General features: G+C 39.3%; 1 protein-coding gene and 1 pseudogene across 4 annotated transcripts in view; one reads left to right on the plus strand and one right to left on the minus strand.

The window, feature by feature from the left end:
• Ctcf (CCCTC-binding factor (zinc finger protein)) overlaps positions 1–25,346 on the minus strand; it is a 51,699-nt gene that overhangs the window by 20,898 nt on the left and 5,455 nt on the right. For 2 of the 4 annotated variants that reach the window (XM_005403640.2, XM_005403639.2), the window contains exons 2-3: positions 2,024–2,813; positions 1,536–1,706 (exon numbers count right to left, since the gene is read on the minus strand). In XM_005403640.2, coding sequence (XP_005403697.1) covers positions 1,536–1,706; positions 2,024–2,804 — 952 coding nt within the window. In that variant the 5' untranslated portion in view covers positions 2,805–2,813. Of the gene's footprint in view, positions 1–1,535; positions 1,707–2,023; positions 2,814–9,013; positions 9,033–21,305; positions 21,346–25,346 lie in introns of those variants that run through there. The other 2 variants (XM_013503946.1, XM_013503947.1) reach the window with 2 other exon arrangements.
• LOC102008417 lies at positions 4,862–8,578 on the plus strand (annotated as a pseudogene).

Consider the following 25,346-nt stretch of genomic DNA (forward strand, 5'->3'; position numbering starts at 1 on the left):
TTTTTTTTTGGTGGTACTGAGGATCTAACCCAGGGCCTTACATGTGCTAGGCAAGTGCTCTACCACTGGGATACATTCCCCAGCCCTTTGTTAATTCTAATTTTGAGACACAACCTTCCTAAACTGCCCAGACTGGGGCTGAACTTGCTATCTACCTCAGCCTCCCAAGTAGGTGGGATTACAGGCATGAGCTACCAACGCTGGTAAAATGAATTCATTTTCAAAGCTGAGGATTAGGCCAGGACAGACTACACATCAAGGCACACTCACTTGGTGTTTTATCATAACAGAAATGGTCACTTTAATGACATGACCCTGTTATACCAAATAAAATGTATTATCAGGTGTTTAAGGGATGTATTATCAACTAGGGGGATGTTAAAACGACTAAAGTCACATTAGCAAAGAGTACTAACATACAGGATTCTGCTTCTAAGCCAACAGACATTTGACCATATTTATCTAACAACTGGCTTATCAAAAGCAAGAGATGTCAAACAAAATGAAGAATAAGGATAAAAGAAAAGCTATTCTACATGTGATACAGAATACAGACAGGAGAATTGCTCTGCATAAAATAAAAACCCACTGAGAGGACTTTTAGCGAAATACCTAATGCTAAAAATACAAGGCATCCAGAAGAGAGCCTAAAGAGAGATTTAGTATGTAATCCCTCCACTGGAACCTGGCCACAGCCAACATGAAGTTAATAAAATATCTGAACATTGTATTAAAGAATATATGGCAATTGAACAAATAAATATTTGACTTGCCAGAATGATGCCTTAAACTTTCCATTCTCAGCCAGGTGTGGTGGTGCACGCCTGTAATCCCAGCACTCTGGGAGGCTGAGGCAGGAGGATCACAAGTTCGAGCCCAGCCTGGGCAACTTAGCAAGATCCTGTCTCAAAATAGAAAATTTTAAAAAAGGCTGGGGATATAGCTCAGTGCAAAGGCCCTGGGTTCAACCCCTAATACTACAGGAGAAAACAAAACAAATAAAACCTTTCCATCCTCAGATTATGAATTATTTTCATGAGGTTAAACAAGAAATAGCATGGTTTTTACAAAGGCAAAACTTTATCTTTTTTTTGTTGTTACTGTTTGTTGGATTTTTTGAGACAGGGTCTTGCTATATAGCCCAGGCCGGCCTTGAACTCACTATGTAGCCCAGGCTGGCCTCAAACTTCCAATGATCCTCCTGCCTCAGCCTCCCCTAGTGCTGGGATTACAGGTGTGTACTACCACACCCAATTATTACTGTTGTTAAAACCTCAGCACAGCACAATGCTAAAATCTTTAGGAATTATTCTGGGTAACTACCATAGATAGCTTTATGTCATTCGGATTATTTCCCACTTAAACTTTCTTGACATTTGCCTGTAACTAAATCCATCTGCTTAAAATAAAATCAAGATTACAAAAAGGGCATATAAGAAGGAACAAAAATCTTTCAAATTCCTGCTTCAATCAGTTTATTAAAACCCAAGTTTCAGCATTTGCCATGTTGTGGTCCCCATATTCTTATCCAGCACCTGTGTGTGTATTAAGGTGATTCCTCAGGAGGGTGACTGTTCTGAATGCCCTGCCACAGAGATGGCACTTGTGTGGTCTCTCATCAGTGTGGCTTTTCATGTGACGATCCAAATTTGAGCGCCGCGGACATGTGTAACTGCAAAGCTCACACTGGAATGTCTTCTTTACACCTATATGCAAAATAAAACTTGCTGCAGGGTTTCAAAGTGTTAAGATTAATCCCAATCATTAGTACCTACAAGTATATTTTATTAGCTTTTATTACTGAACTCAATCTAAGTCATACTAAGTCAAAATTATCTGATGTCACTAATAGATTCCCTTCTCTTTAGGACTTAGATAAGAAGTACTAAATCCAGAAAACTGGTACCCACAAAATAATCTTTTAAAAATACATTTAATGTAACATAAAATAACTTGCATACAGACTGCTGTGTGCTTTTTCTCAACTGGTCTTATGAGACTACCATGAATAAATTTGTTTTACCTTTCTTTTTAATTTTTGTTGGCTTTGGAGGTTTCATATTACCAACTACTTTCTCTGCATTAACCTCCGACAGTAGACCTTCCTGCTGTTCTTCCTCGAAGTCGTAGACAGACACATCCACATCTTTGCCCTCCTCTGTGTAACGCAGTTTGCTCTTTTTGGTTTTCTTTGTTTTTTTGGCTGGTGGCTGATAGTCTGGGTCTTTCTGCCAGCTAGGATCTTCCTGAGGTGGAAGTTCCCCTTGCTCTAGTGTCTCCACCTCTCCATTGGCCCCCACTTTCACCACCTGAAACCCTTCAGGCAAAGGTAAAGTGTGACATATCATGGGTTCACTTTCTGCAAGGCCCTCTTTAGACACTTCATTTTCATAAGCCCCCTGAAGTTCTTCTACTGAAGTGGTAGCAACAGGTACAGTTACAGGAACAGGTACTTGAACAAGCTGAAGCTCTCCTATGTTTATAGGCTGTTCTTCCATATTTACAACCTGCAAAGTTATGATCTGTGTATCGTCCACAGCAGCCTCTGCTTCTGGAGCCACTGAGCCCTCCATTACTTCAGTCTTCATCTGAAGAAGAGTAGGATCCAGCTGCTCCATCATTACCATCTGCACACTGCTGTTGACATCCTGGACCACCTCACCCCCATCTGTCTGGTTCTGGGGTAGGTGGCAAGCATCTTCTTCCTGACCTCCTTCCCGGCGTCGCTGGTAAGTCTTTCTCTCCTTTCCTTTAATGAAAGTTTCAGACTCTTCCACAATGGCTTCAACAGCCTCACCTTCCATTTCCCCTTCCTTTATTAAGGAAGAACACAGATTATTTAAGATAAAAGTTTGTATAAATGAAAATATATACATTTTAAAACAAAAAATAATCTTGGTCAATTATTCACTCATCAATTTGTTGTTCAACAGACAAGGCCTCCTGACAGAAGAAAAAAGCACCACTTATGATGTAATCTTGCCAATCAAACAAAAAGATCTGAACTGAACCAAGCTTCTAAATAGGTGATGGAGAACCTTTCAGAGCTTTCAATAATACAAATAGCTCACTGCAGCGTCATGCTGTAGGTTCACCACCACTGCTGTAGCTGAAAGTACCAATTATCAGGAAATTTTTGACAGACGATGTTAAGTTACACTGCAGGGAATTAGTGGAATCCAGTCTAAGGGATACTACAAGAGTACCACTGAATTTTTTCTGCAAATAAATTACCAAATGTAAAAATTAGAGGGGCTGGGGATTTAGCTCAGCGGCAAAGCGCCTGCCTGGCAAGCGCAAGGTCGTGAGTTCGGTTCCCAGTACCGGAAAAAAAAACCAAAAAAAAAAAAAAAAAGAAAAAAGAAAAAATAGAATGGTTGAGGAGACAACTACATACCCAAAGTTCTCAATCTGCAGTGACTTTGCCTCTAAGAACATCTGACAAGATCTGGAGACATTTTTAGCTTTTACTACGAGGGTGGCAAATCTCTACTGGAATCCAATGGAGATGCAACCTGACATTCTACAAGGCACAAGTCAGTCTTACATGATAATTATTGTGCCCAAAATGTCAATACTGCAGAAGTTGAGAAACTAAAAAAATAATTAAGAGACAGCAACCAATTGCTATGTATGAATTCTATCCAATCTTCAAACCAACATATGGTTTGAAAAACAAAGGCTGGGCGAGGTGGCATACACTTGTAATACCAGCATTCTAGGAGGCTGAGGCAGGAGGATGACAAGTTTGAGCCCAGCTTGGGCAATTTATTGAGATCCTGTCTCAAAATAAAAAATTAAAATGCCTGGAGATGTAGCTCAGTGTGAAGCCCCTGGGTACAATCCCAAGTATAAAAAAGAAGCTCTGACTCTGGATATTTGATATTAAAGAATAAACAAAACTATTTTTGAAGCCGAGTGTGGAGGCACCCACCTGTAAACCTAGTACTTGGGAGGCTCAGGTAGGAAGATCACTGTGAGTTTGAGGCCAACCTGGGCTACCAAAGTGAGTTCAAGGCCAGCCTGAACTGTACGACAAAACCCTGTCTCAAAAAAGTCCAAAACTCCCCCTCAAAACAAAAAATCTTTTTAGTGCTAGGGATTGAACTAAGGGTCTCACTGAGCTATATGTGCCCAGTCTCTGTCTTGTTATTTTTAAGCTAAGACAAATGGACTTTATTCTGTAACACTGCATTCAGATTGGTAAATCTCAGTAAATACTAACCAAATTCAGTATATCACAGAAAACAGAAAATAAATCAACCAACTAATAGTTTCTGGCTCTTAAATCTTGGGAATGCCAAGTTCAAATATATTCTATTAGAGACACATTTCTCCACTTCTCTGCGCAGGTCCTGTATCCATGCTAGGAGCCAGAGAAGATTCCTCAAGCCAGGACTAATTGTAAGGCAGTACAAAGAATATACATAATTAAGACCTGGCTGTGCAGTCTAGGAGTTTAGGACCAAAAAAAAAGACATAAATAAAAGTTCAAGGTAAAATTAGGTGAGATAACAACCAGACGTGAACACAAAATGCTTCATAAATATGGAATCCTAAAACATGCATAGGACATTTAAAGACAGAGTTTGGACCCTGCGTGTGTGTGTGTGTGTGTGTGTGTGTGTGTGTGTGTGTGTGTGTGTGTGTGTGTGTGTGTGTGTGTGTGTGTGTTTTCATTTTGGAGGATCCTTAGGTAAAGTAAACAGACAAGGAAATTAGAGAAAGGATAAGAACTGATTTAAGGGGGCTGGGGATTTAGCTCAGCAGCACAGCACCTGCGGGGCAAGTGCAAGGTCGTGAGTTTGATTCCCGGTGCCGGGGGAGGTGGGGGGCGGAGAACAGATTTAAAGCATAGGACATGCTGAGTGTGATGGTACACACCAGTAATCCTAGCACTAGGAAGGCTGAGGCTGGAGGACTGCTGTGAGTTTGAGGTCAGCCTAGGTAGGCTACATAGTGAGTGTAAGGCCAGTCTAAACTACACAGCTTGATCCTGTCTCAACAACAACAACAACAACAGAAAAGGCACAGGACAGAGGAAAAGCTAGTAAAAAAGGTGAAAGATGTACTGGTTATAGCCATAGTTTGGATAGTCTTGAACAACAAAATATAAACACTATTCTGTACCTTTATGGTTAGTGATAGTGATGGAAAACAATTTATGCTTTTTGGGCAGAGGAATTAAGATTCACTCAAGATTTGATTTTCTCATAAAATGTATCTGTTTTTATAAAATAAATGCATGATGTATTTAATACCCTTCTAGCTCTCTTTCACTAACTCCATGATAACTTATTCAGATTTATGTCTTGCTGCACTATAGCATATACTTTCCCCTTCAAATAATTTTTTTTCATGAACACAGCTGTTCCCACTGCCATCTCCCTCTTTTTGCTCTGTATTTTATGTTCCAGCCCAGAGATCCAGCTTATTTGTAGCATAAGAAAGGCTTCTGTGGTTTTATCATGACCATTATGTACTTTGCTGCTGATAATATTGTAATTTTGCACTTAAAAAGTCTTAAAATGATCTATTTCCTAGCTAGAAGATTAAAGCAAAAGCTCTTTGAGGGCAAAAGATAAGCCTAAAGCAAAGAAAAATTTTTTTTGGTGGTACAGGAGACTGACCTAGCATGCATAGGTCTTGCTAAGCAGAGCCATATCACCGAGCTATACCCCATCTTATACACGGAACAAAAAAAGGCTGATGGGAAACTTCCCATATGACTTGTGTGTGTGTGCGTGTGCGCATGCTTTTTGAAACAGGGTCTCATTCTGTAACTCAGGCTTAAACTCATTATGCAGCCCAGGCTAACCTCGAATTCATGGCAATCCTCCTGTCTCAACCTCCTGAGTGCCGAGATTACAGGCATGAACCATCATGCCAGGCTTATTCTTAACTGTTCTTATAAGTCCCTTGTTTTCAATAATAGAAATATTACCACAAAAGGGGGCAGGGAATCAAGGGACATTTGTAGAGTGCTCTAAAATTTACCTATAAATTAAAAATGAGCTAATATTTCATTGTAAGATCTCATTTATATTTGATTGTGAAGGACTGCTTTTAAGCATAATCCTAACTATAATTACTTGCATATATCCAATATTGTTCAGATGGATTACTTTGGAAGTAGGAATGGTCTCAGTGGTGGTGAACCTATGGTACATGTGCCCTAGTGAGCTGTTTGTATCACTGAAAGCTCTAAAAGGTTCATTAAATCCCTGCTCTATACCAACATTGTTTAATCAACAAATGTAAACTGGTTGTGGTAGCACATGCCTATAATCCCAGTCCTTTGGGAGACTGATACAGGAGGATCCCAATTTTAAGCCCAGCCTGGTCACCTTAGCTATTTAGGAGAAATTATCTTTTTTAAAAAGGGGGGTAGGCAGGCTGGTGAGGAGAGGTGGCCAACGGGCTGGGTGCTATGGCGTCACGGCAGTGCCCTTTGTAGAAGACTGGGACTTGGTGCAAATCCTGGGAGAAGGTGCCTACGGAGAAGTTCAACTTGCTGTGAATAGAATAACTGAAGAAGCAGTTGCAGTGAAGACTGTAGACATGAAGTGTGCCATCGACTGTCCAGAAAACATTAAGAAAGAGATCTGTATCAATAAAATGTTAAATCATGAGAATGCAGTGAAATTCTATGGTCACAGGAGAGAAGGCAATATCCAGTATATTTCTAGAGTACTGCAGTGGAGGAGAGCTTTTTGATAGAATAGAGCCAGACATAGGCATGCCTGAACAAGATACTCAGAGGTTCTTCCATCAACTCATGGCAGGGGTGGTTTATCTGCATGGTATTGGAATAACTCACAGGAATATTAAGCCAGAAAAATCTCCTTTTGGATGAAAGGGATAACCTCAAAATCTCTGACTTTGGCTTGGCCACAGTGTTTCGGCATAATAATCATGACTGTTTACTGAACAAGTTGTGTGGTACTTTACCTTATGTTGCTCCAGAACTTCTAAAGAGAAAGAAATTTCATGCAGAACCAGTTGATGTTTGGTCCTGTGGAATAGTGCTTACTGTCATGTTGACTGGAGAATTGCCATGCCCAGTGACAGTTGTCAGGAATATGTTGATTGGAAAGAAAAAAAGGCATACCTCAACCCTTGGAAAAAAACTGATTCTGCTCCTCTACCTCTGCTACATAAAATCCTAACTGAAAATCCATCAGTAAGGATTACCATTCTGGACATTAAAAAAGACAGATGATACAACAAACCACTCAAGAAAGGGGCAGAGAGGCCCAAGGTCACTTCAGGTGGTATGTTAGAGTCTCCTGGTGGATTCTCTAAGCACATTCACTCAAATTTGGACTTCTTTCCAATAAATAGTACTTCTAGTGAAGAAAATGTGAAGTACTCCAGTTCCCAGCCAGAACCATGGACAGGTCTTTCCTTATGGGACAACAGTCCCTCATACATTGATAAATTGGTACAAGTGATCAGTTTTTCCCAACCTGCATGCCCTGATCATATGCTACTTGGCACCCCAGAATCCTCACAGAATCCCTGGTAGCGCTTGGTAAAAAGAATGATGTGTTTTTTTACCAAATTGGATGCAGATAAATCTTATCAGTGCCTGAAAGAGACTTGTGAGAAGTTGGGCTACCAATGGAAAAAGAGTTGTATAAATCAGGTTACTGTGCCAACAACTGACAGGAGAAACAATAAATTGATATTCAAAGTGAATTCGGTAGAAATGGATGAGAAGATATTGGTTGACTTCCAGCTTTCTAAGGGTGATAGATTGGAGTTCAAGAGACACTTTCTGAAGATTAAAGGGAAGCTGAGTGATGTGAGCAGCCAGAAGGTTTGGCTTCCTGCCACATGATCAGTCTAGTAGCCCTGGGGATTCCTGGTGAAAACGGTGCTGCTATGTTGACATTATTCTTCCTAGAGAAGTTATCCTATTCTGCAAACTGCGAACAATAGTTGCTGAAGAATTCTCTTCTTTATCCATACATCTTCCAATTCTTTGTATGTTTTGGATACAAACAATACCTGTATCTTAATTGTAAGTAATACTTTGGGGAAGGGATATTTTTTCATCTGTATTTCTGTCTGAATTTGAAATCCATCTAATAGAAGCTACGTTTAGGGTACATGTGGTCCATCAGCTTTTATACTAACATAATATCTCATTCTTACCAGAACATCATCCAGAAAATATGTATTTATTCCACAGTAATTTAATTGTAAAAGGTGAGTTAGCAAAAGCTTAGTCGTTGTGACTTTTGGATAATAGATTTATCAGTCTGGAACGTGAGGCTGGCTTCAAAAAATATAACCCCAAGATTTGTACTTTTATTTTCAAAAGGGTCTGACCAGTTATATAAATCTGTTGCTGAGTTATAACAATTAATTGAAATTGCAAGTAGGTCGTTTTTTTTTTTCTGATATAGCTAGTAAAATATAAAATACTGGTTGGTTTTTCAAAAAGTTGAACAGAAACTCTACTGCTTAACTAACTAAAATTACTGTTGCACATCTTAAAAAGTGGGGGAAGGGATTAGGCTACAGCTCAGTGTGAAGGCCCTGGGTTCATTCTCCAGCACCCAATAAATAAACAAACCCCACTGAAGTGTAATTTTAAAATTTTGAATTTAAATTAAACATTTCATATGTAAATTAGTTTTCATATTACAAGTACAAAAATCAAATTAATTTTAATCTATGAACCAAATATGTCCAAAATATCATTTTAAGGTATAATCAATATATATAGTCAATTATTCATGAAGCATTTCATATTCTTTTCCATACTGAATCTCTGACATGTAGTATGTATTTTAAATTCATAGCCTATCTCACTTTTAGCTTGTACATTACAGTTCTCAAGAGCAACACCTGCCTTGGCACTACAGTACTGGACAGCACAACTTTACTCCTTTGTTATTCCAATGTATGACTAGGAGGACCAGCAGCATTGGGATACACTTGGATCTTATTAGAAACAAAGAACTCAGCCAGGTGTGGTGGTGCATGCCTGTAATCTCAGCACTCAGGAGGCTGAGGCAGGAAGATGGTCATAAGATCAAGGTCAGCCTGAGCTATACAGTGAGTTCAAGGCCAGCCTGAACTACAAAGCATGACCCTATCTCAAAAAGTCCCTCCCCTCAAAAACCCCCTAAACAAAAGCCAGAACTTTAGGTACCCACAAAATCAGAATTTGCAACATAACATTATGCCATTATTTTCACCTATTTTGTTTTTTAAAGGAGAAGATTTTCAGACTATAAAGGTCCCAAAGTTAGTATTTCAGCAATAAAATGACAAATCAAATGTCTGGCATTAGAAAAAGCCCCATTTCGGGGTTGGGGATTTAGCTCAGTGGCATAGCGCCTGCCTGGCAAGCGCAAGGTTGTGAGTTCGATCCCCAAAACAAAAAAAAAAAAAAAAAAAAAAAAAAAAAAAAAAAAAAAGAAAAAAAGGAAAAGAAAAAGAAAAAGTCCCATTTACCTTAGAGAAATTATCAGAACAGGTACTAAAGAACAAACCCTGTAAATGTTAATGGTGGCCCAGCCAAAGAATCACTTCATAATCCCAGACTACAATTGTCAATAAAATCAGGAGCTGAGCATGCTGGTGTATGCCTGTAACCCCCGCACTCAAGAGACTGAGGCAGGAGGATTCTTGTGAGTTCAAGGCCAGCCTCAACTACATAGTGAGACTCTCTCTCAAACTCCATCCCTCAATAACCCCCACAAATGTTAGAATGTAAATAACCAAGTCTTAAAAAAAGTCACAGAATTACATATAACAGGTAGAAAAAGAATTGGTATAAAGGAGTACAAACTGAAGCCAACTGCACTGCCAAAGAGTTGAGCTGTCAAGAGTGTCTCTCACCGTGAATACACGGCATAATGTCCACAAACACCAGCACCAACCTGGGTTTTAAAAGTAGTAGCTTGTAGTCTGGTAAGGGTTGCAAGTCTGAGCCAGTAGGAGCTATAGGGCAAATTCAAGGCCAGACTGGACTACATAGTGAGACCTTATCTCAAGCAAAACAAAACACAAAACAGTAAAACAACAAAAGAGTGAACAACAAAAAAAAATCCCAAACAAGCAAGGAGCTTCTATTTTTACTGAGACATCAAAGTAATAAGTCACAAGCCTCTTCTAGATGTTACTTAGAAATCTCAGTGCACTCCCTCTAGCCATGGCTCCTTTAACCTAGAAGAAGCCAGTCTGTCTCCTGAATAACTAGTAACTGTCCCTTGAATAATCCAACAGGGGCTGGACCAGGCCTCTCTCTCCATTCCCTGGGGATTGTGCTCCTAGTCACCTCACCCAAGGTGACAGCTCCAGTCTATCTCTTCCTTCCTCTGCAGACTCTTGCTTTCTAATTCTGTTTCTCTTGGCTCAAAACATACACACAGGCACACACACTCATTCTACAACATTCTCTGGTTCTCTCCTTGTTTGAATCAGCCATACCTTCTAGGTTTTGTCAAATCTCTTTTGTGGGCTGACACCACTAAAAAAAGGTTTACATTTACTTTGGGGAACAGAGTTTTCCCCCCAGATTATTATTTTATTTCAAGAAATCTGAAAAATGAAGCAATTCATTGTTCAAAATTCTATACACCTATATTCTTATACCTAATAGTTTAGTGTTTTCTCAGTTTTGCCCCAGGATACATACTTTTCATGTGGGTGAGAGCCTGTCATACACATAAACTTTGTATACACTTTTGTCCATGGCTTTGCTCTAACTTTTTAAAAAATGGTCCTGGGGATTGAACCCTGGGCCTCTCACAAGCAGAACAAGCACTTTACATTGCGCTTCATCCCAAGGTCCTTTTATTTTATTGTTTGAGACAGAGTCTTACTAAGCTGCCAGGGTAGATTTAAATTTGCAATCCTTCTGATTTAACCTCTCATGTAGCTAGGATTACAGGCATGCAACACCACGCCCAAGAATCCATTCTTTTTGTTTTTGTTTTTCTAGTACCGGGAATCAAACTCAGGAGCTTTCACCTGGCAGGCAGGTGCTGTGCCAAAGAACTACCTCTCCAGCCCCAAGAATCCATTCTTATTGAAAAGGACTCTTCTCTGCCAACTCTGCTGTTCAAATCTTTCCTATCTTAGAAAGCTCTTCAACTTCACTTCATAATTTAGTACCTGTCATCTCTTTAGTCCCTCTACACTCAATTCCACATCTGTTATCTCCAACTCTTTACTTCTCTCTTCCATTTCTTGGCTCACCAGTTTGGCTCCCCCATACTCTACTGAATTGCTTTGATGCCAGTAATAGCCCTTACGTGATAAACCCAAAGGAAATGTCTTTTTCTGCCTTCATCTTAACTGACCTCTCTATAGAACACAGTATTCTATTCTAGGCTTTATCCTAGAATTATGCCAGACAGTCAGGAAGCCTTATGTATATGGTTTTATCCCCTACAGAACTGTTTTCACTAAGTTTTGTTGCAGCAGTATGCCTTTGGTTTACAATAAAGGAGATATGAGTAAAATTTATTTGGAGTCAATGCTTAGAAAAGCTTTTTTTCTTTTTTTGTCTTTTTGAGACAGGGTTTTATTATGCAGTTCAGGCTGGCCTTGAACTCACTTTGTAGCCCAGGCTAGACTCAAAAACTCACAGCAATTCTCCTGCCTCAGCCTCACGAGTGCTGAGATTACAGGTGAGTGCCACCATGCCCAGCCAGTTTTTTTCAGCAAAGGAATTTTTTGTCTTTTACTGGGAGACCTCTGTAAGAGAGTCATATTACCAGTTTTTACTTGGCACGGTCTTGATCAGTTTGTAATGTCTCAAAACCTTGATATAAATATCTAGTCCTATCTGCATTTTCTGGTTTTTGAAACACACTGATACCATTTAGTGTTTGTATTTTCTATACATTTCTTCAAATTCTTTGTGGAAGAAGATGGGTTATAAATAAACTTAAAACAGCATATAGTTCATCCTTAATAAACAATAACCTTAGAAAAATCATATATAGAAATACAGAAAGATTACTTTGCCTTTGTCTGTGTTGTTGTTATTTAATTCTCTTTAAAAAAAAATACAGAAAGTTATACCAACTCACAACACACACATCAAAAGAAGAGCCCAAACTAAAACTTTGCATGGCTGGGTGTGGTGGCGCATGCCTGTAATCCCAGGACTTGGGAGGCTGAGGCAGGAGGATCATTGCAAGTTTGAGACCAGCCTGGGCTACAAAGTGAGCTCCAGGCCAGCCTGAGCTGCATATCAAGACTTGGTCTCAAAAAACAAAAGACAAAAAATAAAAAATAAAAAAATACAATACAATAAAATAAAACTTTGCAAAACTTGGTTAGAATTACAAAAGTCTTCCAGAAGACATAAAGACCTCACTAAACAGGGATAGTACTACCTACACCCATGGTTAGAAGTATTAAACATTATAAAGATGCTAATCTTTCCAACTTCATATAATTCTTTTTTGGGGAGACAGGGTCTTGCTATGTAGTTCAGGCTGCCCTTAAACTCACTATGTAGCCCAGGCTGGCCTCAAACTCATAGCAATTTTCCTGCCTCAGGCTCCGAGTGCTGGGATGACAGGCATATGCCCCCATGCCTGGCTTTTCTTAGTTGTTTAAGATAAGGTCTTGCTATGTAGTTTAGGCTAGTCTGAACTCACTATGTAGCCCAGGTTGGCCTTAAACTCCTGGCAATCCTCCTGCCTCAGCCTCCCAAGTGCTGAGATTATAGGCGTGTGCCACGCCTGGCATCTGAAGTTTGCAAAATAAATAAGATATCATGGATAGCAATAAAATTCCTAAAAAATAATGGTAACCTATTTTCAAATATTAACATACAGTAATCAGAACAATTAATATGCTATGGTACCATCATTATCACAGGAAGTCAATTTATTTATTTTTTGGTCTTTTGAGACAGGATCTTGCTATGCTCACTTTGTAGGCCAGGCTGGTCTTGAACTTGTAATGATCCTTCTGCCTCAGCCTCCTGAGTGCTGGGCTTACAGGTGTGAGGTACCACGCCCAGTAACAGACAGTCAATTTAAACAGAACACAGAATCCAGAAAAAAAAAACCCTAGGATATAAAAGGTTGTCATTTTAAATGAAAAGAGAGTATTATTTAACAAAAGATGCTTAGAAAAACTACTACTTAGAAAATACTGAATTATCTTTAATCCATTTGGATTAGTGATATTCTGCTGTAGTGTGACTTTAAAAGTCATTAACAAAAAACTGCAACTCCCAAGAAACACTCAAAAAGACATACAGGTGAATTGGTGTCTAAGAATGACAAGCTTCATGTTTTAGGAAGCATAGAAAAAACCAGAAGAGATTTTAACCACCAAAGTAAAAAATCATCGTATGTCAAAAACATGCTGAACAAGGGTAAAATGAAAATAGTTGACCAGGAGAAAAATATGTGTCACATCTCTAATACATCAGCATCTAAATTAAATTAAATCTAGTTTAAACTACAAATTTTATAAGACATAGCCAAGAATGGTGGTGCACAGCTATAATCTCAGTATAGCAAGTCCCCAATTTATGAATGTGTTTCATTCCACAAGGATACTTGTAAATCAGATTTGTTTGTAATTTGACCAAGTAAGTGTTACACAGTACACCTGTGAAAGTTCCCAACTCCAATGTTCCTATGTCGGGGACTTATTGTACTCAAAAAGGTGAGGCAAGAGCATTGCCATGAGTTCAAGGCCAGCTATATAGCAAGACTCTATAAACCAACCAAAACCAAAAAAGGATACTTTCTAATGTTGGTCATGGTGCAATAAACCCAGCATAGTCCTACTGAAGGTGATATGAATCATGAATTAAGAACTTTAAAAAATACTCAAATGGTTAAAAAAATTTTTATATATATATGGCTGGGAATGTAGTTCAGTGGATAGAGTGCTTGCCTAGCATGTACAAGGCCCTGAGTTCAATCCTCAGTACCAAAAAAAATAAAAAAATAAAATAAAAATAAAATGGTGATCTAGAACTTTCACTTCAGACTTTAAGAACACCAAGACTGAGTCTAGCACGGTAACGTATGCCTGCAATTCCTGCTAATCAGGAGGCTGAGAGGCAGAAGAACTGCAAATTTAGGGCCAGCCTAGGCAACTTAAGTAAGACCTTGTCTCAAAATGAAAAACAACAACAACAAATGAGCTGGAGATGTAGCTGTGAGTGTGGTCCTAGGTTCAATCCCCAGGACCAAATCAAAACAAACACCAGGATTAGCTGAGAACAGTAGTTTCTGCCTATAGTCCCAAACTACTTTAGAGGCTGAAGCAAGAGGATTGCTTGAGCCTAGGAATTTTAAGACCAGGAAGGCTAAAGCAGAAGATAGCTTATGCCCAGGAATGAGGGCACACTGGGCAACATAGTGTGACCTTACGTCTTAAAAACAAAACAAACCCTTACGATGGTTGACGCTTACAGAATCAAGTCCTAACTCTCCAGTTTAGCTCCCGGAATTCTGTACAGTATGGTCTGCTCCCATCCCTTCTACTCATTCAACCTTGTTTCTGAATACTTCTTGCTGGCCATCTCCATATCAATGTCTAGTGATGTGGGGATGGCTGGGAGCTTGTCCCCAGGTCAAATCACCCCATACTGTCAAAGTCTTCTCAACCCTGACCAGTGCAGTTTGACCTCAAGTTTTAATTGTAGCATAAAGTTCTGTTTGCATCTGTCCCATGACCAACTATTAGCCTTTTATTTCTACATCCTCTACAGTAATAGACACAAAACACTGTCAGGTAAGCAGTAGACATTCTATTACCAGTGTTATTGTTACATGAAACATACAGTCTTGCAAGGACAAGTGCAGGAAAGAACAGGGAAAAACACTTTATATGCTAAGTGAAATCTTAGCTATATGAATTTATTCTTTATTTCTGTTATTTCTTTATTCATCGCAAGGTTGAGACAGGGTCTCACTACATAGTTCAGACTGGCCTTGAACTCACTATGTAGCCTAGGCCCTCAAACTTGCAGTGATCATCGTACCTCAGCTTTCCAAATGATGGGATTATAGGTGTGCACCACCACACCTGGCTATTACTTACTTTGATAGGTTGGGGATGAACCCAAAGCCTTCAGCATCCTAGGCAATCGCTCTACCCCAGCCTTATATAATTTCTTTAATCCTTTATTTGTGTTCTTGAAATAGTATATGTATATAGTTCACACTGGCCTTGAATATATGTTGCCCAGGCTGGCCTTGAACTTGTAATCCTCTTGCCTTGAAATATGAATGTCAGGTTTATAGAAACACCCAGCGCTGCTTTGTTTTCTTTCCTTGTGCAGTATTGGGGACTCAATCTGGGATGCATACAAAGTAAGACTGTCTACCACTTAGTTACATCCCCAACCCTTTTATTTGTTTTGAATCAGGTCTTGCTAAATTGCCCAGACTGGAAATCCTCCTGCCTCAGACTTTCAGGTAAATGATTACAGGCATGTGCCACTATGTCTAGCATGTATCATTTCTTAAAAAGAGAAAAATACAAATCTTAACAACTGTAGGTTAGATTTTTAAAACCCACCATGTAAAATAAATGCTAATTATGAATACATATAGCCTTTCAATACATCAAAATTTAGTAATGTATCATCTATAATTATATGACTATAGGGGCTGGGGATTTAGCTCAGCAGAACAGTGCCTGCCTGCCAAGCGCAAGGTTGTGAGTTCAATTCCCGGTTCAGGAGAAAAACCAAAAAAAAACAAAAAAAAAAAAAAAAACCAAAAAAACCCAAAAAACAAAAAACCCACAAAAATATACAACTATAGAGCTAACGTGTCAGACAATACCCAGAGGTAAACAGCCTTTCAAGAGTTTAGACATTTGGGTGACTGATTATAAAATATTCATGTACTTAGAACAATCCACTTATTATTTATATGACAGTAAGAAAAACTATTTCCAGGAATCTATTTTATAAATGAAAGCACCACAACTTTTTGTTCAATATACTACTACTGTCTCTTACAAGGGACAAGTGATTGCTTAAAATTCCAACTTATTTCTTAAAGGTGGTAAGAAAGACTGTTTACATTATCCTGGCAAAAAGTAGCAGCCCCAAACCCCACAAGCTTCCATAAATCACAGCAGTTCTCAGTGTAACACAAAGGTTATCTGACAACAAAGGTAATTCCAATCATCAGACATCATCAGAACAGAGGAGATACCTTGTGGCACTCTCTTTTCTGTATCTTCAAATTAGAAGAACGTTGACTGAAAAGTCTAGTGTGACATTCTTACATTAAGTGCCATGAGATAAGAGGAAGAAAAGCGAAATTAAAATAAGTAATCTATTTCTCCTGGGAACAAAAGGAATAAATGATTTTTCCCAGATGTGGGATGCTGAAACAAAATTATTTATTTTTACAAAAAACAACTATTTTTCCTGTACTATTACTGAAAATACACACCATAATCTTATCAGAGCTAAAGATACATTAAAGCAAAGATTACAACATTAATAACTATGAACTAATATCAAGGTGCAGACTATCGCAATGAATAGAGAGGGAAGAGGTGGTGGTGTGCACACTTGTATCCTAGAACTCTGGGGTTGAGGCAGGACAATCCCAAGGTCAGGCCCAGCCTGGGCAACTTAGTGTGAGACCTTTTTTTTGAAAATATAAAATATGAAAAGGGCTGGGGATGTTACTCAGTGCAAAGGCTCTCAGTATACTCTCCCGTATCGTGTGTGTGTGTGTGTGTGTGTGTGTGTGTGTGTGTGTGTGTAAAATGATTCACGCCAAGTAGCAGAAAAATATGAGTGACCATTTCTTTCATGATGATTGGGAATAGAACCACCTTTGCCTGAAGTAGTGCCAATCTAATCAGTCACAGGCACACCTCTCACTTCTCTTTTCTGTCATTAACTTACACTAAATGATACAGTTAAAGTAAAGTAAGTATCCTCCTAGCCACTTTAAAAATACAGATTGAAGAGCTTTTTTTTTAAAAAAAAAAGTTTTTCTGAGATAGGGCCTCAATGTGTAGTCCAGGCTGGTCTTCTACTCACTATGTAGTCCAGACTGGGGCCCTGTGACAATTATCCTGCCTCAGCTTCCCAAGTGCAAGGATTACAGGTGTGTGCCACCACACCTGGCTGTTATTTAAGGAATTCTGAATCTAGAAAATACATACTAACAAAATATTTATAGTACGAAGAGTAAAATCACCTCGGAAGGAGGTAAAAGAGTTTTTTTTTTGCTACAAAGAATAATCAATGCTAAATCGGTATGTAGCCACTTGCCTGTGACTTCAGCACTCTGGGAGACTGAGGCAGGAGGATTATAAATTGGAGACTAGCATTGGCAACTTACTGAGATCCCACCTCAAAATAAAAAAGGGCTGGAGATGTAGTTCAATATAAAGGTACTGGGTTTCAATCCCTAGTACCATTCCCTCCAAAACAAGCTAAAAATTATTCTTTAATCAAAAAGTGCCTGATACTGGGTATTGAGATGAACTTCCCTGGGAGGGGGGAGCCTAATGCCTCTTTCAATTAAATAGGATGGTAGTTACTTTTCTCTCATTACTGAGACAAAATACCCAACATCCATGGTTAAAGGAGGAAAGGTTTATTTAGCTCACCATTTACAGATGTTTCAGTTCATAATCAGCTGACTCCAAGGCACGGTGGCATCACAGGAGAAATAGCTATGGCAGGTAGAAGGCAGAAAAGCAGGGAAGTAGCAACCTTCTTTCTGTCCCTTATATCCTATCCAGGCTATCCACTCTTAGGGCAGTAGTACTCCCATCCAATGGGGGGGCAGGCTTAATCCTAGCATCACACCATGAGTTAATCACAACAGCACATTCTTGATCCCAGCAATATACACCCTAGATCCAGCCACCTCTGAAAAGCCCCACCTATAACCACATGAGGCTTTCTAGGACACCTAGACATAAGCCCTGAATATATGGCTGTTCTGCAATGGCAAAGGAACAGAGAAAGCAAAGGCACTAAAGACAGCCTCCAATCAGTACTGTGGCACTGTTCATTCCCACATAAGTTTTAATTTTTTTGTTGTTTGTTTTTTTGAAACAAGGTCTCACTATGCAGTTCTGGCTGGCCTTGAATTCACTACGTAGCCCAGTCTGGCCTCCAACTCACGGTGATCCTTCTGCCTCAGCCTCCTAAATTCTGTGATTACAGGCATGTGTCACCATGCCAGGCCCCAGATAAACTTTGAATTCAACACAGGGCCAAGTTCTCAGAGAGTCCTTTGCCTGGCAGAAAGAAGGAGGAGAGAACAACAAAAGCAGCTATACAAGGTGACTACTGCATCTATATTTATCATACTTCCCATTACACTACCACAGTGGGTAGTGTATAAGAGTGAAGGAGGGTTCAAGGAAAAAGGAGAGGAATTATGAAAGCTGAATTTTTTTTCCCCTTCAGCATATGGGATTGAGCCCAGGGCCCTCATTCCCAGCTTTATTTGTTCTGAGACAGGGTCTCCGTAAGCCGTTTAGTTGCTGGCTTTGAACCTGTAAACTTCTTGCCTCAGCCTCACAGTATGCTGGAATTGTAGGCATATGCCATCACACCTGGCTAAAGCTGGATCTTAAAGGATGAGATGCACCTTGCCAGGTAAACCACTAGCAAGAAGCACCTTAGCAGAAGAAATAGTGGATAACAAAAAATATTTATGTATGAAATTCAGTAAGTTCTGTGCAGAAGAAACTCAATGCAACCAAGTGTAACTATATTAAACCATCCCAAATTTATTATTAAGATTTGGTATCAGACTCCACGTTGTATCCTCTCATTATAGGCAGCCCACTTGCTGGGGATTTAGCTCGGCGGCAAAGTGCCTGCCTGGCAAGCACAAGGTCGTGAGTTCCATTCCTAGTACCAGAAGAAAAACAAAAACAAAAGTATAGGCAGCCCACTTACTTCATTTATTGAGTATTTATACCTAAAACAGAAAAGAAAGGTTCTTTGGAGTCAACAGTAGCACCATGTACTCAGGTAACAACTGGAGGCTGGCTCTCCAACAGACTGCACAGACTGCCCCTCTCTGCTCTCTATAAACAAAATGATACCTGCTGCCATAGAGCAACCGAACACCTCATTTTTCCTTAATTCTCCAAGACTAATAAGTAAGTCAGAGACCACCAGATCCCTTTTTACACCACTCCAGACCCATATTCCTGGAAGCAGCACAGTATTGCCGGCTCTGAAACAGTTCTACAGTTTTTCATTACTTGGGAAATAAGAAAGTCCAACTAAGGCAAGTCTATCACTCTAAATGAACATGCTGTATAAAAGGAATAAATCACACACACACACACACACACACACACAGTAGAAATTATACATCTAACAAGTATGTTTGTGTGTGTGTGCGTGTGCGCGCTTTCTTTTTTGAGACAGGGTCTTTCTATGTAGTTCAGGGTAGCCTTGAACTTGCTATGTAGCCCAAGCATCCTCAATCCTGCCTCTGCCTCCTGAGGGCTGGATTACAGATACGCACCACCACATACCTGGCTACTTCTGCAGATATTTTAAAAAATCTTTTTATTTTTATTTACTTAAAATTTTTTTTTTATCTGTGGGTTTTTAAGCAGATATTCCATGAGCACTGGTCTCCAAACCTAGTTTGTATGAGATTTACCTGATGAACTTTTAAAAATATAGCTCTCAGCTGGGTGTTGTGGTACATGTCTGTAATACCAGCACATGGCAGGCTGAGGCAGGAGGATCACTGCAAGTTTGAAGCCAGCCTGGACTATTCTTCTAAAAAAAAAAAAAAAAAAAAAAGTCTGGGATGGGGTGGATCTAATTTCAAAAGGCCCACAAGTGATTCTTTGTATAGTCCCTCTCTCTCTTTTTGGTATCAAGAATCTAACTCAGGACCTCAAGATTGCCAAGCAGGCACTGTGCCACTGAGTTATACACGTGGCCTCCAAGTGATTTTTATTGGATCTATGCTGACCATAGTCTAGAAGAGACTGACTTAGTATGATATAATAGTCCTTTACTCTGTATCTGTATCTGTACTGTAGTTTTTTACTGTACTGTAGTACTGTATCTGTACTATAGTTTTCTAAAGCAAATTTTTCATTCTTTAGACAAAGTCTATAAATAATTCCCATACAAACAATAATGGAAGTATGACTCAACATATCTTTAAGTTTCACTTCTGTTCTTGGGTACCACCAATATTAAACGATCTCTTTAGGTGGTAGAAGGGAAGAAGAAAAGGGATGGTGGTGGAAACAGATGACAGGTGAACCACTCACGGTTTTTTCAGTGTTTCTTTCTGTGACCATGTGGCTGCTATTGCCCTATTGCCTCTATAACCCAGACACTCCAGGACTACAGAGTAGAACCAAGACCACTATTATATGGTAAGTAGGTCTCCTATGAAGTTAGTATTAAATCACAAACAATGCACACCTGTATTAAATAGCATAATGGTAATAAAAGCAATATAATGTCTTTGACAAGGACGTAGATATTATTAGCAAATGAAACAGACATTTTCAGTGAGTAAACAATATAGCTGCATAGAATATGGGTAATAGTTATGTTACTCAATAGAAAGAAATTTGAAAAACAAAGGAGACATAGATAGGACACAATATAAGTTGGAAGTTTAAAAAAAAACCTAAAAATGTTACTTTGAACTAATTTTATCTTTAAAAATTAAAGGTAATTTTTTGTGTGTGTGTCTTTTTTTGAGACAGGGTCTCCCTATGCAGTCCAGGTTGGCCTTGAGCTCACTTTGTAGCCCAGACTGGTCTCGAATCACAATGATCCTCCTGCCTCAGCCTCCCAAGTACTGGGATTATAAGCATGCACCAACACGCCCAGCTGAACTAAGATGATTATTATTATCTGGTACCGGGAATCAAACTCAGAATGTTGAGTCTGCCAGGCAGGCACTTAGGCCAATGAGCTATATCCCCAGCCCTGAACTAGTATTATTATTTGATTTGAAATAAGACAAATAGTTTGTCAACTTGGTTACTTTGTAGAAATATGGAAACAAATTAGAAAAGAAGGAAATATAGGCAATACTTTGGTAAAGATACTGGGGAAAGGTATGTTTATAAATATTCAAAGACAGGACAAAGAGGGGAAAAAAAGCAAAGACCTTGTCTGACAAGGGAACAGAAAAAAGAAAAAATTCAAAGAAGAAATTAAAAAAACATTACTATATTACAGTCATGACATGTACTTAAGAGCTTGTAAGAGCAGAAAGTTGTAAAATAAAAATGAGAGAAAAAAACCAAAAAATACTTTAAAAGTCCAGGCATGGTGGCACACGTCTGTAATTCTAGGTACTTACTCAGGAGGCTGAGGCAGGAGGATTTCAGGTTGGAGGCCAGCCTGGGTAACTTAGGGAAATCCTGTCTCAAAATAAAATAGAAATGGGTGGGGATATAGCTCAGTGCTCCCTGGGTTCAACTCCTAAAACTACCAAAAACAGTAACAAAACAAAACAAAAAAAACTCAAGCAACCAAAAACCACTGAAAATAACTCGGATAGGTTCTATTATAGAATACTGTTTTCACACCTCTGTGAATAAAAAATGTAAATCTCATAAAGTAAGTCCCCAACTTATGAATATTTGCATTATAAACTTTCACAGATGAATTCTCCCGACGTGGAATTTGTTCGTAAAACAGGGAGTTACTGTACCTTATAGTACTTACTTTTGATATGATAATGACCATGACATGCCACTACTTTATTAGAGCAGAGTTTATTTAAACAAATAAATAAAATGTAGTAGTTGAAATAATTTAGAACATTCAATGGTCTAATTGGACTACACTAAAAGCAGAGGTGATAACCAACACACCCTCTCCCAAGATAATCTGTTCTTACTTTATTTTGGGGGGTTTTTTTGAGATGGGGTTTCAGTATACAGCCCAGGCTGGCCTTGAACTCCTGGCAATGCTCCTAGGTGCTGGGATTACAGGCATGTGTCACATCAGGCTAGTCTGTTCTTACAGCAGGAAGATTATCAAAAGATTGTGAAAAGTCTTGAGTTATACAGAAAAAGATGAACAAGCTCAAAATCTTAATAGCTCTGATATGGGGCTTTATTAGCAACAGCCAGAGCCCCACATATGCTGGGCAAGAGCTCTACTACCAAGTACCCTCCCAGCCTTTTTTATTTTTAATGACACTGCCTTGTGAAGTTGCCCAGGCTGGCCGCAGAACTGTGATGCTTCTGCCTCAGCCTCCCAAGCAGCTAGAATTACAGGTGTGTTCTACCGTGCCTGGCTGACAAAGTTGATGATATATTTTAAAAAAAAGAAAAAACGCCAGGCATGATAGCACATGCCTGTAATCCCAGCACTCAAGAGGCTAAGGTAGGAAGATCACCACAAGTTTGAAACCAGCCTGGGCTACACAGAATGTTAGGCCTGAACTTCACAGTGAGACCCTATCTCAAAATAAACAGTTGGGCACGGTGGTGCATGTCTGTAGTCCCAGCACTCAGGAGGCAGAGGCAAGAGGATCTCCACAAGTTCAAGGCCAGCCTGAACTATACAGCAAGACCCTGTCTCAAAAAACTGAAAATAAGTAAGTAGATAAACAAACAAACAAACAAACCCTTGCATGGTGGCACACACCTGCAATCCCAGCACTTGGTAGGATGAGGCAGGAGGATCACCACAAGTTTAAGGCCAGCCTGAACTTTGTAGTGAGACTCTGTCTCAACCAACCAACCAAAACAAAACCCCAAAAAACAAAAACCCTAGGTGTGGTGGCTTATCACTGTAATCCTAGCAGGCTCTAAGTAGGAGGATTGCAAGCTCAAACCCAGTTGGGGCAATTTAGCAAGTTCCTGCTAAAAATAAAAAATAAAAGGCTGGGGATGAAATGGGTGGAGTTTAACCCCCATTTGGTACAAAACAAACAAAGAAAGAAAAGCTATGGATTCCCTGAAACCACTTGGAAGATATAAATATGTAATACAACAACCATTGTTAATTTCCTACCACTTTGTAACTCTGTATTGTTTGTATTGTTCTTATGCTATTTTGTAAATGGATGTCTGTTTGTTAATATGTTTTCCTTCTTTTATTTAAAAAGAAAAGCTATAGAAACAAATGCAGCAGAAAATTCAAACACTTGAAATCCAAACACTTGAAAGCTGGTCTCAAAAAAAATATAAAAAAAGGCATAAACACTTATCTAACATCCATGACTGTTAGATGTCCTCCCAAAGCCTCATGCAGAGTTTGTGATTGATTAATGGTCCAATGCTGGGATTGTGGGTGTGAGTGCTACACTTGCCCTAGGGCGGATAGCCCCATACAATATAAGGGCGGAAAAGAGCTATGTTCTTTCTGCTCCTCCCTTTTTGGCTGTCCTTGCTTTTGCTATCTTTTGCTGCCATGAACTGTTGCCCCTCTTCATGCCACCCTGCCTTGGAGCCAGCTGATTATGGACTGAAGCCTCCACAAACTGCGAGCTAAATAAACCTTTCCTTCCTTAATTTTGGGCACCAGGTATTTTGACTCAGCAACAAGAGAAAAGTAAGAAAATGACCTTGGATAAATAATTTTGTCTCTTAGTTTTCTTGTTTGTTAAATGAAGAGATTACCAGATAACAAAATTTTTTCTGTCTTTAAGGTCCTTATTTTTAGTTTATCAATTGGATTAATCCTTATAGGTAGGAAGGGAACAGTGCTGCCTCTCAATAGCTAAGAAAGAAATCTGGAAATTTTAATAATTACACATAACGGTAGCAAGACTGTACACAAGCATGGAGCAAAGGCTACCTCTCTGACTTTCCAGTCTCCATGCCTATAACCCAGAATCTGGCAGAATTCCCCCAAATCTACCTAGATGAAGATGGCTAAAACATACCTCTGTACCAAACAGATACTCGCAGTGTTTAAAGAGGAACTTATGTATCAGGCAAAAAAAAAAAAGCCATAACCTAAGACAAAACTTAGCAGATTGGCCCATCTTCTCTCCATTAAACCATGCTGTAAACTAGAAAAACTTTTCCAAAGTAAGAAATTAACCACTACATGCCTTTTCTCCCTACCCTAGACAGAACATACACAAGGCCTTGGGTTCAATCCCCAGCATCACAAAAACAAACAACAATTAATTTAGATTTCAAAGTAAAATTTTACTTTCGGTGCTGGGGATTGAAACCAGGCCTTCACATTGAGCTACATCCTCAACCCTTTTTTATTTTGAAAGAGTCTCACTAACTCACTAGTTAATCAGGCTTGTAATCTTCCTGCCTTAGCCTTCAAGACTGCTATGATTACAGGCATGCCCCAACTTATTCAGCAATTATTGTTTCAATTTTTTAGAAATAATATGAACAATGAAGAAGGGAGAGATGAAGCATTAGAGGCAACAAGGACTGACAACCATGGGGTTCTGTCTCCAAAGCAACAGCTTAGAAAATAGGTTAGAAATGTGTATGTCCATACATGCGTGTGTGTATGCCGCTAATACCCACCAATACAATAACCATAATGTTCCCACTGATGTGAATAATAAGCTGTCTAACGGGAAACATGTTTATAACATGTGACATGAAGAAGTTACAAAGGAGAATGAATTTATTTAATTGATAGGTAATTACAAATATTACTTTTTTTGGTTTTGTTTTTTGAGACAAGGTTTTGCTATGTAGTTCAGGCTGGCCTTGAATTCACTGCGATCATCCTGCCTCAGCCTCGATCATCCTGCCTCAGCCTCGTGAGTGCTGGGATTACGGGTCTGAGCCACCACACCCAGCAACAATGGAGAATTTAGAACAGTATTCCAATTTTGTTTAAAAAATGAGCTTTGAGCCAGGTATGGTGGCATGGTGGCACACGCCTATATTACCAGCACTTGGGAGGCTGAGGCAGGAGGATCACTGAGAGTTCGAGACCAGCCTGGGCTACAAAGTGAGCTCAAGGCCAGCCTGAACTTCATGGCAAGACCCTTTCTCAAAAAGACAAAAATAAATAAATAAAAAATGAGCTGCAAGTGGTAGTACACATCTACAATCCCAGCACTTTGGGAGGCTGGAAGAGGAGGAGCACAAAGCTGAGCCCAGCCTGGGCAATTCAGCAATGGTCTCAAAATATAAAAGGGCTGAGGAGGTAGCTCAGTGTGAAGCTCCAGGTTCAGCCCTAAGCCCTAGGTTCAACTGATACACAATAGTCAACATAACAAATTTGATAGTGTTTTCCCCTGGGGAAAGTAAAAGGTTTTTTAGGTTCTGGTGTAAGTGTCCAATCATTACACTCTCCCAAAGAATGAAACTGAACACTACTTACGGTGATAATTCAAAAGCTTAAGACCAAATTTAGTGAGAAAAATTGTAAGAACAGTTTCTGTAAGAACAGTTTCTGT

The sequence above is a fragment of the Chinchilla lanigera genome, unplaced genomic scaffold (genome assembly GCF_000276665.1).
Source record: "Chinchilla lanigera isolate Chin_1 unplaced genomic scaffold, ChiLan1.0 scaffold00083, whole genome shotgun sequence".
NCBI lineage: Eukaryota > Metazoa > Chordata > Mammalia > Rodentia > Chinchillidae > Chinchilla > Chinchilla lanigera.